Source organism: Phaenicophaeus curvirostris, chromosome 6 (assembly GCF_032191515.1).
Source record: "Phaenicophaeus curvirostris isolate KB17595 chromosome 6, BPBGC_Pcur_1.0, whole genome shotgun sequence".
NCBI classification, from domain to species: Eukaryota; Metazoa; Chordata; class Aves; order Cuculiformes; family Cuculidae; genus Phaenicophaeus; species Phaenicophaeus curvirostris.
In genome coordinates this window covers 22,927,343-22,944,734 of record NC_091397.1, presented here as the reverse complement: position 1 = coordinate 22,944,734, position 17,392 = coordinate 22,927,343, and the positions used below count along the sequence as shown (strand labels likewise).

The 17,392-nt window shown below is 42.8% G+C and overlaps 2 protein-coding genes across 2 annotated transcripts; one reads left to right on the top strand and one right to left on the bottom strand.

The window, feature by feature from the left end:
- The first annotated feature begins 472 nt into the window (after nt 1–472).
- OLAH (oleoyl-ACP hydrolase) lies at nt 473–7,589 on the top strand. Its single transcript, XM_069860287.1, has 4 exons — nt 473–596; nt 5,405–5,638; nt 6,807–6,998; nt 7,244–7,589. Exons 1-4 carry the CDS (start codon nt 473–475, stop codon nt 7,375–7,377), a joined length of 684 nt encoding a protein of 227 aa, XP_069716388.1. The 3' UTR covers nt 7,378–7,589.
- Nucleotides 7,590–7,830: 241 nt separating this feature from the next.
- ACBD7 (acyl-CoA binding domain containing 7) lies at nt 7,831–17,245 on the bottom strand. The gene is made up of 5 exons (XM_069860443.1): nt 17,122–17,245; nt 15,552–15,895; nt 8,280–8,397; nt 8,110–8,172; nt 7,831–8,022 (listed from the first exon to the last, which is right to left on the bottom strand). The coding sequence occupies exons 2-5, from the start codon at nt 15,561–15,563 to the stop codon at nt 7,949–7,951; spliced, it is 267 nt and encodes an 88-aa protein (XP_069716544.1). The 5' UTR covers nt 15,564–15,895; nt 17,122–17,245; the 3' UTR covers nt 7,831–7,948.
- Nucleotides 17,246–17,392: the final 147 nt, after the last annotated feature.

The window sequence follows — 17,392 nt, the reverse complement described above, 5'->3', positions numbered from 1 at the left end:
ATCTAAGTTATCTAAGGGCTGTAGCCAAAAATTTTTATCCACACATTTTAGATAACACTAAGACATTCTAATACTCTGTTCAGATTGTAGAGATAGAAAAGGGAGCAAAGCTACCACAGGTGCTGTGAAAGCAAAGTGGATAAAATAAACTGTTCATCTGCTGAATTGCTACTTAATCCTACTCTTCTGCTGTTCTTAAACCCAAAGATTATTATCCTAAATTGATACTTTTTTAAGCAGGAAGATTAAAGACAGAAGATGGTGTAACTAAGGGAATTGCCCAATGTGGTTGCCAAGCCACTCTCCATGATATCTGAAAAGTCATAGCAATCAGGAGAACACCCTGGTGACTAGAAGAATGGTAATATTGTCTCAATTTTTAAAAAGGGAGAAAAGATGACCCTGTGAACTACCAACCTGTCAGCCTCACCTCTGTGACTGGGAAGATCTTGGAGCAGATCTCCTAGAAGCTATGGTCAAGCACATGGAGCACAGGGAGGTGATTAATGGCAGCCAGCATGGCTTCACCAAGGGCAAATCCTGTATAACCAACCTACTGCTTTTCTATGATGTGCTAACTGCAGCAGTGGACAGAGGTATACCAACGGATGTGATCTATCTAGATTTCTGTAAAGCCTTTATCACGGTCCCCCACAATATCCTTCTCTCTAAATTGGAGAGAGATGGATTTGATGGGTGGACTGTTTGGTGTATAAGAAACTGGTTGGATGGTCATATTCAAAGAGTAGTGGTCAATGGCTCAAACTCCAGATGGAGATCCATGACTAGTGGTGTCCCTCAGGGGTCCGTACTGGGACCAGTGCTGTTTAATATCTTCATCAACGATATAGACAGTGAGATCAAGTGCACCCTCAGCAAGTTTGCAGATGACACCAAGCTGAGTGATACAGTTGCCACACCAGAAGGACAGGATGTCATCCGGAAGGATCTGTACAGGCTGGAGAAATGGGCCTGTGAGAACCTCATGAGGTTCCACAGGGCCAAGTGTAAGGTCCTGCACCCGGGTTGGGGCAATCCCCGATTTCAATACACGATGAGGGATGACGTGATTGAGAGCTGCCCTGCAGAGAAGGACTTCGGCTGCTGGTCAATGAGAAGCTCAACATGAGACAGCAATGCATGCTCAGAGCCCAGAAGGCCAACCATATCCTGGGCTACATCAAAAGAAGCGCGGCCAGCAGGTTGAGGGAGGTGATTCTGCCCCACTATTCCTCTCTTGTGAGACCTCATCTGGAGTACTGTGTCCAGTTCTGGAATCCTCAACATAAGAAGGATATGGAGCTGTTGGAATAGGTCCAAGGTAGGGCTACAAGGGTGATCAGAGGGCTGGAGCACCTCCCATATGAGGACAGGCTGAGAGAGTTGGGCTTTTTCAGCCTGGAGAAGAGAAGGCTCTAAGGTGATCTTATTGTGACCTTCCAGTACCTGAAGGGGCTACAGGAAGGCTGGTGAGGGACTATTCATAAAGGCTTGTGGTGATAGGATGAGGGGGAATGGGTATAAACTGGGGAGGGGCAAATTTAGGCCAGACATAAGGAGGAATTTCTTCACTACGAGAGCAGTGAGGCACTGGCTCTGGTTGCCCAGAGAAGCTGTGGCTGCCCCATCCCTGGAGGTGTTCAAGTCCAGGTTGGATGGGGCCTTGGACAGCCTGGTCTGGTGGGAGGTGTCCCTGCCCATGGCAGGGGAGCTGGAACTGGGTGATCTTTAAGGTCCCTTCCAACCCAAACTATTCTATGTTTCCATGATAACAGAGATCACCTTGTTTCCTTTCTTCACTTTCTTCATGACTTTGGTATCAATTTTTAAATATCTTCTAGGAGATAACTTGCCACGCTCAGAGCAAAATGTTGGCATGGCTATACTGCATTATCAGTCATAACAAACGCGGGCAGGGCTTTGTTCCTTGACTTCTTTCCTCTTTCTTTCTGCAGCAGTGGCACCTTCTGGTTGCTTCCCTGTTACTACATGCCTTTCATGCCAGAATGGCTCCCCATTAACCGTCTCATTGTCTTTTCCTCTCTGGACCACTGAGTTCAGTCACCTTTTGCTATATGAAGTTCTATGTAAAACAGTTACTTTTGGTTAGCACACAAAATATATCGCGATTTAATGACCTGCTAAATTAGTATTTAGCCTATAGAGTCTCTGCTAGTCAGATGGAAAAGAGTCAGCTTTCACTGCTCCCAGTGGAAGAAGTATGATAATCTTCACCTCTTGTTTTTCCCTTGGACAGAATCGTAGAATAGTTTGGGTTGGAAGTGATCCTTAAAGGTCACCTAGTCCACCCCCCATACAATAAGTCCTAAAAAAACCTGCAAAGGATATTATGATGCATGTTACAGACGTTCATTCTCTCTAACTGGGCACCTCTTTCTATGACCCTATTATTTTCTAAAAAGCCTAAGTACCTACCCTGGAAAATACATATTTTTTAACATATTAATGATAATGTGAATGATGAATGTGTACAAGTATATATGTGATGTGGTAATGTGTAAAGTGCTGGTACAGCTGCAGAAACATGTAATTCCAATAGGATTACCATGCTTAGGACACTGAGACATGCTAGTATCCATTGGCTGCCCAAATCACATTTCTGTTGTGAAGATAAGATAAAATCAGTAATGAATGACATTGCCTAACTGTCCTACAGCCTACCAGCTCTGTTATTACAGATTTGCAGATAGCAAGTTTTCAATGCCCTGACTTGTCAAGGCTTCCATGTTCCTAGCCAGATAGCTCAGATTCCTGCCTGGTTGTAAGGAATCCAGCAGCTTAATAGCAGATTCTGACCTACAGTGAAGTTTGACTCTCAGACTCGTCCACATCAGCACTTATTGGTAGGCTGGTGAACGGCCTACCTTAAATCTAAATTCAGTGAGTAGACAGGACAGGGTTGCTTTTTGCCTGGCTTCCAGAATCTGCAGGCAGACAGTTAACTGATGGATACATTTCATAGAATCATAGAATCCCCAGGCTGGAAAAGAATTTTGAGATCATCAAGTCCAACCATACCTGTCCGCTACTAAATGATATCCCTAAGCACTTCATCTACCTGTCTTTTAAATACCTCCAGGGACGGCGACTCAATCACCTCCCTGGACAGCCTGTTCCAGTGCTTGATAACGCTTTCGGTGAAGAATTTTTTCCTGATGTCCAATCTGAACCTCCCCTGGCGCAGCATAAGAACATTCCCTCTCCTCCTATCACCTATCACTTGGGTGAAGAGACCAACACCCACCTTGCTACAACCTCCTTTCAGGTAGTTGCAGACAGTGCTAAGGTCTCACTTCAGCCTCTTTTTCTCTAGGCTAAACAATCCCAGTTCCCTCAGCCACTCCTCATAACACTTGTTCTCCAGCCCCCTCACCAGCTTCATTGCCCTTTTCTGGACACACTCAATATCTTTCTTGTAGTGAGGGGCCCAAAACTGAACACAGTATTCGAGGTGCAGCCTCACCAGTGCTGAGGACAGGGCCACAGTCACTTCCCTGGTCCTCCTGGCCACACTATTTCTGAAACAAGCCAAGACGCCATTAGCCTTCTTGGCCACCTGGTCACACTGCTGGCTGATGTTCAGTCAGCTGTAAATCAACACCCCCAGGTCCTTCTCCACCAGGCAGATTTCCAGCCACTCTTCCCCAAGCCTGTAGCGCGGCACGGGGTTGTTGTGTCCCAGGTGCAGGACACTACACCTGGCCTTGTTGAACCTCATCCCATTGGCCTCAGCCCATTGACCCAGCCTATTCAGATCCTTTTGCAGAGTCTTCCTACCCTCAAGCAGATTGACACTTCCTCCCAACATAGTGTCATCCACAAATTTACTCAAGGTGCGTTCAATCCCTTCATCCAGGCCATAGATAAAGATATTGAACAGAACTAGACCCAGCACTGAGCCCCGGAGGACACCACTTGTGACCAGCCTCCAACTGAATTTAGCTACATTTACCACAACTTTTTGGTCCTGGCCATCCATCCAGTTTTTCACCCAGCAGAGGATGTGCCTGTCCAGGACAGTGGAGGCCTGCAAGCATCTAGATATCTGAGAAGCTTCCCTGGTTCTGGACTGCTCAACTGGCCGACACAATGATCTTGCAGTTCACAAAGACTCATTTTGTAGATGTCTAGGCTGTGTGCTATAGAACATTTTCATTTGGGAAATATCAAACCAGCTCTGGGCTGTTTCTTTACCTTTTGCTTTATCTTTTCTGCAGGATGGGCTGTTGTGTGTGTCGTGATGTTTGTCCTAGTGGCGGTCCGTGCAAAAGCAATTTTGTTGCTGCTTGTGATTTCAGTTGTACTTTTCATTTAATATTTACCCATCTACTGTAAAGTGATGTCATGAAAACGAATCATGGAATCATTTAGGTTGGAAAAGACCTTTAAGATCATCAAGTCCAACTATGAACATAAACTTGCCAGGTTCACCACTAAACCATACCCCTAAGCACCACAAATAAAGCAAATGTAAAAGCTCATTAAGTGCTGAAAACATATGTCTCAAAAACATGATTGAAAACTAATCTAAAGTTTCTTCAGTATAACAAACATCTGTGTCCATTTTGGATTCCACTGTACTAGAAGGATGTTGAAATACTGAAGTGAGTGTTGCAGGGGTCCCTCTGATTATGAGTGAAGTGGGTACCGTAGAAGGAGAGGCTGAGAGAAATGGTTTTGTCTTAAGAGAAGAGTGCTAAATGAGGATTTTATTAATCATCATGCAGTATGCATGATGTCAAAGATATTTTAGAAATTCAGCATTTTTTTCTAATCTATTCATTCCTCACTTTCTCTAAACAGTGACAGGAAAAAAGTTTTGAAAGGACTATGATGACAGTATGTCATATGTCCTTTCATATCCATACAAATTGCCATCACTTTATACTGATTCCACATTTTACTACATGCAGTGTTTAAGAGCCTGCAAAGAAGAAAACGCAGACTGTACAATTCTAATACAGCTTGCCTTTCTAATGCTGCCCTTGTGAAAGGATCTATTTTACACAACTCTCAAAATTACTATTACTGAAATTAATGAATTTGTGATTGTTATTAATACTAATACTTATAGTAATAAAGTTACTGTGAAACCTCAGCTGAGATCAGGACCTTGTGAATTTCTGACCCAAGACATTTATGAATCAGATCAACTGGAGAGGCAACATTTGTGAGTAAGGAAGGGCTGGAAATGTAATCTCTCACAGGATTAAAAAAACCAGTAATAGAACAGCAAACACGCTGTATCAACTGTAAGAAGGATTAATTTAAATAGTCTATAACTTCTGCAGAATAGATTAAAAAACTTAATTAAAATTATTTTGCTGTTTCTAATGGAAATAGCTATAGATCTTTTCCCTCCCTTCCCCCATCTCTTCTGCAGTGTTCTCTGTAAGGTTTGCTGGAAGAGAATCTGATATTATGGAGCCTTTTGTAAAAGACATGAACACCTTAGTTGATGATATTGCAAGTGTTTTGGTAAAAGAATTGGAAATAAAACCATTTGTTGCAAGGAGAGACGGCCGTAGTCAAGACCACACCCAATATGAGTTTAGAATCTTGCTCAGTTTATTACGAACCCTCCACCAACTTTTATACACCGTGTTACAGTCTACACGTAAAGTGCTTATTGGTCTGTGTCCACTACTCACGCACTAATTGGTTAGCAGTTACTACGCACTAGGTGCCCATTGGTAGCAGTTGCCAAGCATGCTCTGTTCTTGTTCCTGCCTTGCGGTTAGCTGTACTACTTACTACATTACCCACTTCGCCTTGCTACAAGCCAACTTCCTCTAAATGTCAAGGTTATTCTGAGATTGAGGTGCTGCCAAAATATCAAGCCTTAAAGAGCCAGTGTCCTGATGCCCTTTCCTTCTTAACCAACCCTCTACAACCATTTACATTTTTTTGGTCACAGGTAGAAACATATGCTTCTAGATACCCTAGTGAAGGAGCTTTATGTATGAACTCGAGGAATAGTTAGTTACTTGCCTTCACTTGCAGAAACTTTGGGAAAATACATTTCTGCAAGGTACTTTCTAAAGTCATTCTAAACCAAGCTATTGATCAAAAAGACTCTGTTTATTTATTTTTTCCCTCAGGCACACGTCTTCTAAGAATGGCAATATTGTGTTTCTTTTTTTTACACTGATAAATTATAATTGTTTTTACTGTTAATATTTGTGTTGGTGCTTGCTCTGTATGAGTGCAGGGGGTGAACCATTCATAAAACACCTAGATTTTGAAGATCTCTTAGTCCTAAGTAATCAAAATAATTGTTCTTGCTGCAAATTAAAAAGACTACTAAAAGAGAGATTACAAAAGATCTGATTTGTAAAACTAGACTGTATAGGAATATACTTCATGTCAATTTGTTATAGGTCCCCTAGCCTAACCAGGAGAAAGAATCCTTGTGTTCTAGGCATCTAGAGAACAACCAACTTCTTCTGTCCTAACTGCTGTCCACACTGAGTGTTAAACAACCATTCACATACAGAGTGGTTAACGTTTCTTACCTTAGCAAAGACAAGGATCCTTTCAGATATAAGACTCATTTTGTTCATAGGAACCTGACACCGATAAGGCCGTGAAACATTAGAACTTGAATATAGGTAAACAACATAATTGTTTACCATAGGTGAGAAATTTTACTGCAGGTCAATGCTCTCTTTTCCTAACTATTTGGACATTCTTTAAAATTTTAGACCTAATTGCAATAGGGTAAGGAGCTAAGAATCTTACAGTAATTCCTTCTCCTGATATTCTGCACTATCTAATTCCTGAAGTTTATTACATTTTGAAGAAGAAAGAAAAAGCTTTTTTCTATGTGGAAGCAATCCCCAAATATAGGAATCACATGGAAAGTTTTATTACTACTTTTTATGCACACAGTTTTGAGAAATCAGAAAAGAATATCCCCTTCTCTTGTGATATTACCCGCTTTTATGAGTCTGAAGAAGAACCATATGATTCAGAAGGTACTTTGCTGGAATGCCTTTCTTCATACTTACATATTTTCCTGTTGTTTCAAAACAATTAATGAAGAGTTCTCTAGAGGCCTTCATGTTCTTCTTAAATGAAGCAAACCAACAGAACAGTCTCAATGTATGAACCAAAAGAGTTGATATGGGATATAAAAGAATTATTATATAATAACTTTGAAATAGTCATGTAAAATTACCACAGTAGTTGACATTTCTGCGACACTAAATATCTTTTTCAGCCTGGCACAATCTAACAAGTGGAGATATTCCCTTTGACAAGCTTCCGGGAGGTCACTTTTATCTGCTGGAATCCTCTAATGAAATTTTATTAAAAAAACACATCACAAGATGTACAGAAAATGCTGGCCTATGAGTGTTTCCCTGTATTTTGATGACAGAAGGCATAAGATTAGTCCATAGTGCTTCACAGTAAGTCATTACTTCTGTACAATTGCATGCAGTTAAGCCTAAGAGTTGTTCTGTTCCTCCAGATCTTTATTGTGATCCTTTAAAAGGGGAAAGTTTTTTTGTTTTTTGAAAATAAACATTGCCTTTGGGTCTTAAAACTGAAAAAAAAATTCATCTTTTCCCTCTTCTCATCTTGCATGTGGACAAACCCTTCACTTCATTCCATGACCTCATTTGCAAAAAACGACAGCTATTTTATTTTACCTTTAGAGCCTCTCTGTGTGCTCCTCTAAACATAATTTAATACCCACAAAAATTCACAATTCTTACAGGAAACTTAATTCATTAGGTTCAAATTTATTTAGAATAAGATACAATCTAAAAATAGAGTATGTATGTAAATACCCTTTGAAGTCAAACAGCTTATGATTTTACTGTCAGACTACACAATAAGGAGTTAGCATTGCATTTTTCTCAACAGAGTTAGTTCATTAGCTACTGATGAGTTAGGTATTAGTGGGAATTATTTGATTATTCTAGATCCCATATTTTTCTACCATTGCTTTTGCTTTAGAGATATAGGCATTCATGGCATCCTCCTTTGATAAACCTGCAAAGGAAAGTAGGAATTATTATCCTTTCGCATTTGTCATCCTATAAAAGTGACTACATGACGTAAATTTAATTGGTGTAACACCTTTTTTCAGGTTCCATGCCTCCCATTTGGCTTTGCCTTTCAAATCTAGCATTCCTGGACATTCTGCCAAAATAAATGCATACCTTTGATTACCATGCAGATCTACACAACATTTGCTTGATTTCATCAAGATGAGAGTACATGTGAGGTATATATAGGAATAGGAATACCAATATTAATATCTCCAACAGTAGCCTGCTTGTAGAATCCATATAATTCCTTCAGTTCTTCATCAGTTGGTCTTGTTTTTAGTTTTTTTACATCTTCTGCAGCACTATCAAAGTCAGCCTGATGAGAGAAAAGTAAAAGTGTAAGCTTTCCTCTCAAGAAATATGCTTAAAACATTAAGTATGGCATGCACAGCAGTATCATTAGATACTCTCAATTACTCACTCAGCTTACTTGGTAAGCCTAGGCACTTCCCTATGAAGGCAGCTTAATAAACCCATAAGTTATTAGAAAGGGAACTACAGCTACTTAGCTGATAGGGTCAGACCTGCTACAATAAGTAAACATTTTTCTCCCCAACAGTTTTACATCTAAACACTTGGATCCAGTACAGACTGTCTCATGTCAGGTTATCTACAGATGCATTAATGCAAGCAGACTATACAATTAATGTAGTGTGTATGTCTTTCACAGTCACTGGAGGTATGAAGGTGTTCATGGAACTTCACGTTCCCAGTAGTAATCTCTGAATCCTTTTGGCCCTGACTGCATAGTGTTGACTTGAGTGGTGGAGCTCAAACACCCTCTGAGGGATACAGTGCCATAGGTGACCAACAGCTGGCACAGAAATGAGCAGTGCTACTACCACAGTCACCTTCAACATCCACCTCTCAAACACAGTGGAGCACAAGAGTGAAGTATAGATTTATTCCTTTCATCATCATTATGCATCCCACATTCATTATCAACCCAAAGCCATAGCTGTTATTCTCTCTATATACTAGGTCTCAGGCTAGACTTTAGCAGAGTTTGGAGTCCTGTTTCACACCCAGTACACTTCAAAGTGCTGGATTTCATACAGTGACCCATGAGGTCACTGCACTACTATAAAGCAAGAAAAGATATAGGCACTTTAAAACACGATACGCTGGTTTCAGTAATTACTTTAGCTTTTGATTTCAATCTGTGTTTGCAGAAGCACGGTATATCCTGCAAGATGTGCTACTACACATATACTTAATAGGTACAAAACCAGCCTACAGCTTTGTGCTAAAATCAGTGACATCAGGGAAAGTCATGAAACAGGTGATCTTGAGTGCTATCATGAAGCACATGCAAGAGAACTGGGTGATCAGACCCAGTCAACAGGGGTTCACAAAAGGCAGGTCTTGCCAGACTAACCTGATCACCTTCTATGACAAAGTGACTCGGCTGCTGGATGAGGGAAAGGCTGTGGATGTGGTCTTCCTGGACTTCAGTAAAGCCTTTGACACAGTTTCTCACAGCATTCTGCTTGAGAAACTGTCAGCCTCTGGCCTGGACAGGCGCACACTCTCCTGGGTGGAAAACTGGTTGGCTGGCCGGGCCCAGAGTGTGGTGGTAAATGGTGTGAAATCCAGCTGGAGGCCAGTGACAAGTGGGGTTCCCCAGGGCTCAGTGCTGGGTCCAGCCCTGTTCAATGTCTTTATCAATGACCTGGATGAAGGCATTGAGTGCACCCTTAGCAAGTTTGGGGACGACACTAAGCTGGGTGGAAGTGATGATCTGCTGGAGGGTAGGGAGGCTCTGCAAAGGGATCTGAACAGGCTGGACCGCTGGGCAGAGTCCAATGGCATGAGGTTTAACAAGGTCAAATGCCGGGTCCTGCACTTGTGGCACAACAACCCTATGCAGTGCTACAGACTAGGAGAAGTCTGTCTAGAAAGCTGCCTGGAGGAGAGGGACCCGGGGGTGTTGGTTGACAGCCGACTGAACATGAGCCAGCAGTGTGCCCAGGTGGCCAAGAAGGCCAATGGCATCTTGGCTTGTATCAGAAATGGCGTGACCAGCAGGTCCAGGGAGGTTATTCTCCCTCTGTACTCGGCACTGGTGAGACCGCACCTCAAATCCTGTGTTCAGTTCTGGGCCCCTCACCACAAGGAGGTTGAGGCTTTGGAGCGAGTCCAGAGAAGAGCGAGGAAGCTGGTGAAGGGGCTGGAGAACAGGCCTTATGAGGAGCGGCTGAGAGAGCTGGGGTTGATTAGCCTGGAGAAGAGGAGGCTGAGGGGAGACCTCATTGCTCTCTACAACTACCTGAAAGGAGGTTGTGGAGAGGAGGGAGCTGGCCTCTTCTCCCAAGTGACAGGGGACAGGACAAGAGGGAATGGCCTCAAGCTCCACCAGGGGAGGTTTGGGCTGGACATTAGGAAAAAAATTTTCATAGAAAGGGTCATTGGGCACTGGAACAGGGCTGCCCAGGGAGGTGGTTGAGTCACCTTCCCTGGAGGTTTTTAAGGCATGGGTGGACGAGGTGCTAAGGGGCATGGTTTAGTGTTTGATAGGAATGGTAGGACTCGATGATCTGGTGGGTCTCTTCCAACCTGGTTATTCTATGATTCTATTCTATGATTCTATGATATTCAACAATGGTTTCAGCCTGAGTGCAGTGGCTTTTATTTAAGTAACTGAGACCCTGACATTACCTCAGCAGTTTGTACTGTGCTTCTTTAGACCACTTTTTCCTTTGAGGGTGCACTCGATCTCGCTGTCAATATCATTGACGAAGATATTAAATAGCACTGGTCCCAGTACAGACCCCTGAGGGACACCACAAGTTACAGATCTCCATCTGGACATTGAGCCATTGACCGTTACTCTTTGAATATGACCATCCAACCAATTCCTTATCCACCCAACAGTCCATCTATCAAATCCATATCTTTCCAATTTATAGAGAAGGATGGTGTGGGGGACTGTGCCAAAGGCTTTACAGAAGTCCAGATAGATCACATCCATTGGTTTTCCCATGTCCATTGCTGTGGTTACCCCATCAAAGAAAGCCACTAAGCTGGTCAAACAGGACTTGCCCTTGGTGAAGACGTGCTGGCTGCCACCAATCAACTCCCCATCCTCCATGCACTTTAGCATAGCTTCTAGGAGTATCTGTTCCATGACCTTCAGGCACAGAGGTGAGGCTTACAGGTCAGTAGTTCCCAGGGTCGTGTTTCCTACACTTTTATAAAATTGAGACAATGTTACCATTCTTCTAGTCACCGGGGACTTCTCCTGATTGCCACAACTTTTCAAATATCACAGAGAGTGGCGTGGCAACCACACCAGCCAATTCACTCAGGACTCTGGGATGCATCTCATCAGGTCCCATAGACTTACATTCAGGTTCCTCAGGTGGTCACAAACCCAAACCTCCCTTGCAGTGGGGGAGGTCCCCATCTTGTTGTCCATTTTGCCACACCAGAAGGATGGGGTGTCATCCAGAGGGACCTGAACAAGCTGGAGAAGTGAGCCTGTGTGAATCTTGTGAGATTCAACAAGGCCAAGGTCTTACACCTGGATCAGGGCAATCCATGGTTTCAATACAGGATGGGGGATGACGTGATTGACAGCAGCCCTGTAGAGAAGGAATTGGGGATGCTGATTGATGAGAAGCTTGACATGAGCCAGCAATGCATCCTTGCAGCCCAGAAGGCCAACTTTATCCCGGGCTGCATCAAAAGAAATGTATCCAGCAGGTCAAGGGAGGTGATTTTGTCCCCCTATTCCTCTCTTGTGAGACTCCACCTGGAGTATTGTGTCCAGCTCTGGCATCCTCAACATAAGAAGGATACGGAACTGTTGGAATGGGTCCAAAGGAGGTCCATAAAGATGATCAGATAGTTTGAGCACCTCTGCTATGAGGACAGGCTGAGAGAGTTGGGGTTGATCAGCCTGGAGAATAGAAGGCTCCGAGAAGACCTTATAGTGACAAGTACCTAAAGGGGGCCTAGAAGAAAGCTATGATTCTGCAAAGCCTTTATGACACCGTCCCCCACAACATCCTTCTCTCTAAATTGTAGAGACATAAATTTGGTGGGTGATCTGTTTAGTGGATAAGGAATTGTTTGGATGGTCACCACCAGAGGGTAGTGGTCAATGGCTCAATGTTCAGGTAGAGATCAGTGACATGTGGTGTGCCTCAGGGGTCTGTACTGGGACCAGTACTGTTTAATATTGTCATCATTGGAATAGACAGAAAGTTTGAGTGCATCCTCAGCAAATTTGCAGATGACACCAGGTTAAGCAGAATGGCTGACACAGCTGAGGGATGCGATGCCATCCAGAGGGACATGGACAAGCTTCTGAATTGGGCCTATGTGAAACTCATGAGAAGTTCAAGACGGCCAAATGCAACATCCTGCACCTGGGTCATTGCAACCCCCAGTATCAATATAGGCTGGGGAATGTAGGGATTGAGAGCAGCTCTGCCATAAAGGACTTGTGGGTACTGGTGGATGAAAAGCCAACAATGTGTGCTTGCAGCCCAGAAGGCCAATTGTATCCTGAGCTGCATCAGAAGAAGCGTGGCCAGCAGCTCGAGGGAGTTGATTTTACCCCTTGACTCCACTCTGGTTAGACCTCACTTGGAGTACTGTGTCCAGCTCTGAAGCCCTCAGCAAAGGAAAGACATGCACCTGTTGGAGCGAGTCCAAAGGAGGGCCACGAAGATGATCAGAGTGCTGGAACACCACTCCTACAAGGAAAGGCTGAGAGAGCTGGGGTTGTTCGGCCTGGAGAAGAGAAGGCTCCGGGAAGACCTTTCGATACTTAAAGGAGGCTTATGAGAATGATGGGGACAAACCATTTAGCAGGTCCTGTAGCACTGGGACAAGGGGTAGTAGTTTTAAACTAAAAGAGGGTGGATTTAGATTAGATATAAGGAAGAATTTTTTTATGATGAGGATGGTCAAGCACTGGAACAGGTTTTCCAGAGTGGTTGTAGAGGCCCCATACTTGGAGACATTCAAGGTCAGGTTAGATTAGGCTCTGAGCAACCTGATCGAGTTGAAGATGTCCCTGCTTACTGCAGGGGAGCTGGTCAAGATGATCTTTACAGGCCCCTTCCGACCAAACCGTTCTATAATTCTATGATCTTTGACACTCCTCAGAACACAGCATTTACACTGTTGGAATAGATGTATAAAAGGGACGTATATTTGCTTAAAAAAATAAATGTGGTGGTCCACCACCCTTAAGATTTCTTTTATAGGTCAAAATTTTATTAAAATAAATATTTCATTCTTAATCCAAACACCGGTAATGGGACATTCTTGACTATACCTCTCACTGACATCACAGACATCTGTTAATGTTGTCCGTACACACAGAAACAAAAGCAGCGTTCATGCTCTGTTAACAGTAAGATTAGGAAGTGGTATTTCTAATAAAACATAACTGAGTTGCCACAATTGATTAAAGTTTAAATAAGTTTCATCTTCATCGTTATACTGCAGCCACTATTGTACACGACCCTCTGCCAGCACTGACATACGAGGACCATTCAAGTTAGTGGAAATTTTCCACATGCCTTGAATTGTTTTCTGATCTAAGCCTCACAGTAAAACTGAACTAAAAGCGCAGTGAGACTTGTACAAGACAAAAGTTAACTCAAAAAATAAATTAATAAGGAAACCCTTAAGTTAATAAGCTTCTTATTTTCATATACTTTTATTCTATTTGGATCTACAGGCAAGTATCACAAGATACTGCTTTAAAAATATGCAAATGCATACCTTACACAGCAAGAAATATGTAGAAATGAAATTTAAACACAAAGCATTGCTTTCATCATCTCTCTCTAGCCAGTCATTGTGCACAGACTATTGCTTAGGATTTGCTTGCTTACACAACGTGCTTAGGAGCAGGCCATAAATATATCATTTCCTTTTAATCATGTGACAATAAAATTCTCTCTAACTCCTCAGACTGACGCATGTCTGTATGTGTATGTTTATGACTGTATTTATACTTATGCTTTTAAAGATAAATGCACAAATCATCAGACTATTATCACATACTCTCTTTCTGCAGAGGAAGAAGCTTGAATGTATTCTTCATTTACAGCAAAATATTTTACCAGTCTGCAAAATGTATAAAGCTTTCACAGCCGCCCTGATGAAAACATTTATACATTTTGTCCTCATTCCCATACAGCTTGATTCAATTAATTTTTATGGATATGGATGGTAGCTGTCAACTAAAGCCATAGTGGACAGAAAACCTCTATAGTACCTAATGCAGAATGTGCAGCATATCATGATGTTTCAACCACTGATTTTTATTTGAAAGTGTAACTGTAAACAGTAACAGAATGGCTTCATCATACTGCATGCAGCTCTTTCTAATAGTGATTTACGGCTCATTGCTTAACATCAGGCCAATACATTTATCTTCTAGAGTGAAATCAAGGCAGACTAAAACAACCTATAATTTCAGCGATCATTGATTAAACAAAGGTGGTATTATGTCTGGGATTTGGCAGTTCTGACCCATTGAAGAAACAGGATTCTTCCCCCTAGCCGTAAAATGCCACAATGAAACCTCTGTGCCATTGGACACAATTGCAGCTCAGAAGAAAACTGCTGAGCTACTGGCAATACACTCGCTGCATCTAGGTCAGCGCATTATGCTGCTCCCTCTTTGCAAAACACACGCACTAACCAAGCTGAGACAGCCATTATAACGAGACCGGGATAAAAGGGCTTGCAAATCTTGAAGTGAAAGGGATAATAGAAAGCCTAATAAAGAAAAACAGCTTAACCCATGAGGGCATGGGCAAGACAAGGAAAGTATTCATAGTTTGCTACAAAGGTAGGAGGCTAAAAGCCAGCAATGAAGATAATTTCTTCAAGAACTATTTAAATCTATAACCAGAGGGAAGGTGGAATTAATCTTTCTATAGCTAGAAGGTAGAAAGTAGAAGCTTTCCTACTAAAACACAAGTCCATCAAAATGTACCACTCCAAAGATGCACACACCCTAAAAAAACATGCGCAACTCCCTTAAAAATTATTCATGCTTCCCAAATGCACACATATCACTGCTTCAGTGTCAGAAGTTTCCCTTTTCCTTTTATAACTCCAAGTAATTAGCTAGATCCTAAAAAAATAACTGTGTACTTACCTTTCAGTGTATAATCCAGCCCTAGCAAACTCAGACACACATGTAAAGAAAAATAATTCACCCATGCTCTAAACAGGAAAGGCTCCAAAAAATTACCTATGAATAGTTCAAAATTAGCAGCATGTCTCTCATCCTCCACTTGCAATAAGTAATGCATTATTTAACCTCCAAAGGCTTAGGCAAACTTCCCATGCCACAAGGTAGCCTTGATTTTGCAGAAATAATCCTTATGCTGACGAAATACGACTGTCTCCCAACAAAGCATTGCACAGATTGACAGTGCACCCCTGCCTCTCCTCTCCTTGCATCTCTGTCTCACCAGATGCAGTATTGCTTACCTGGAGAGTCATGATGCTCCAAGGACACGCAGGGAATGGCCTCGCTCCTTCTCTGGCGAGGATGCAGCACTTCTGCCTCTGCTCCAGCGACGTGAGCACGGTGGCTGTGCTCCGCAGAGGGCGTTGGGCTGGGTACCAATGACCTCAGCTCATCCGCCACAGCGAAGTCAGGCTGGGGCAGGATATGGGGGCTCACTCCTGCTGCGTCTCGGTGCTCGCAAGGACAGCCCAGCAGCTACAAATGCCGGGGACAGGACGGTGGGGGCGTGCTTAATTAAGCCTACACTAGTTTCTCCAGAAAGCCTAAAGCTCATTTCCATACCTCTGAGGATTGGGCTGCCAGCCTGAAAACAGAGACATTAAGATTTCCAAGCCATTTCTTTGGAAAAGGAATTTCTTGAGCGATTCAAACCACAACCAGCCCGGTTATTGCTAATGTTGCCTCTGCTGCAGCCCCTGCTGATGCCCAGCCCTGCCTAGGAACTCACATCCTCCAACTGCAACTCTGAAAAACACACAGGTAATCCCGGGGACACCACACACAAGCAGTTCTACACACACAATATCTTGAGAATGGTGTTTTTCTCTTTGCTTTACTAAAAAAAAATAATATTAAATGAATTGACAAACTAGCCTATGATTGTAACCATTAAAGGAAAATAATCCACCTCTGCCTACCTATGATATCAATTCTTAAATTATTTTTATTATTTGCACCTCTACACATTTATATTAATCATTCCCTGAGTATGGTTTGATCACACTATGATATGCTTTAGCATTTTTAAATCCACTAACTTCCATATACCCATGTAAAAAGAGTGTGTCCCTCAACTTAAGTCATGGTTAAATTCAGAGAGGAAAATAACAGGAAAATAAATTAAGTAAATTTCAGCAAATGATGAGAGATTAAAAACAAATTTGAAAATAGGTCTATCAACTCTTGTCTCCAACACGACGTAAACAACGATGTCATTGTTTTCTCCGGGGAAGATCTGCTCTCTCAGCTATGAGAGGTGGGTGCAACCACGTTGTGCACTAAGGTGAATGTAGAAACTGAAGGTGTTTGTACAGATTTGTTAGCTAATGGCTCAGGGCAGGCTGCGGGAAACTCCAAACATAAACAGCTCACACCTGGCATCACATTGCTAGTTCCGGAATGAGATGCAGGCGCACAATACAGTGCATATTAAATGGTAGCGACAGATGCTCCTGTTGCAGTGTGGTCTCTGTGAAGTGCCTGTTGGCTTGACTTGGCCATGATTTCCTAAGATAGAATCATAGAATTGTTAAGGTTGGAAAAGACCTCTAAGGTCATCCAGTCCAATTGTCAGCCCAGCACCACTATGCCTGCTAAACCATGTTCCAAAGCACCACATTGAGATGGTTTTTTTTAACACCCTCAGGGATGGCGATTCCACCACTTCCTTGACAGGCTGTTCCAATGCTTGACAACCCTTTGAATGAAGATTTTTTCCCTAATATCCAGTCTAAACCTCCCCTGGCACAACTTGAGGCAATTTCCTTTCATCCTATCACTTGTTGCTTGGGATAAGAGACCAACACTCACCTTGCTGCAGCATCCTTTCAGGTAGTTGTAAAGTGCGATAGGGTTGTCCCTCAGCCTCCTCTTCTCCAGACGTCATACACAAAGCAGACCTACTCACACCTATAAAGCCATTCAAGGCAGCATTCAAATGAGGAAAGACTGGCACTGAGCCCATGGCAGGACTGCCAAGTGCAGCTTCCAGTGCCAGCTCTGCTATGCTGCCTCCCTGCAGTGGGCATGGAGCTCTGCACCCAGCACAGCCTAGGGCAGCACCAGGAGGCTCCCAGCTGGG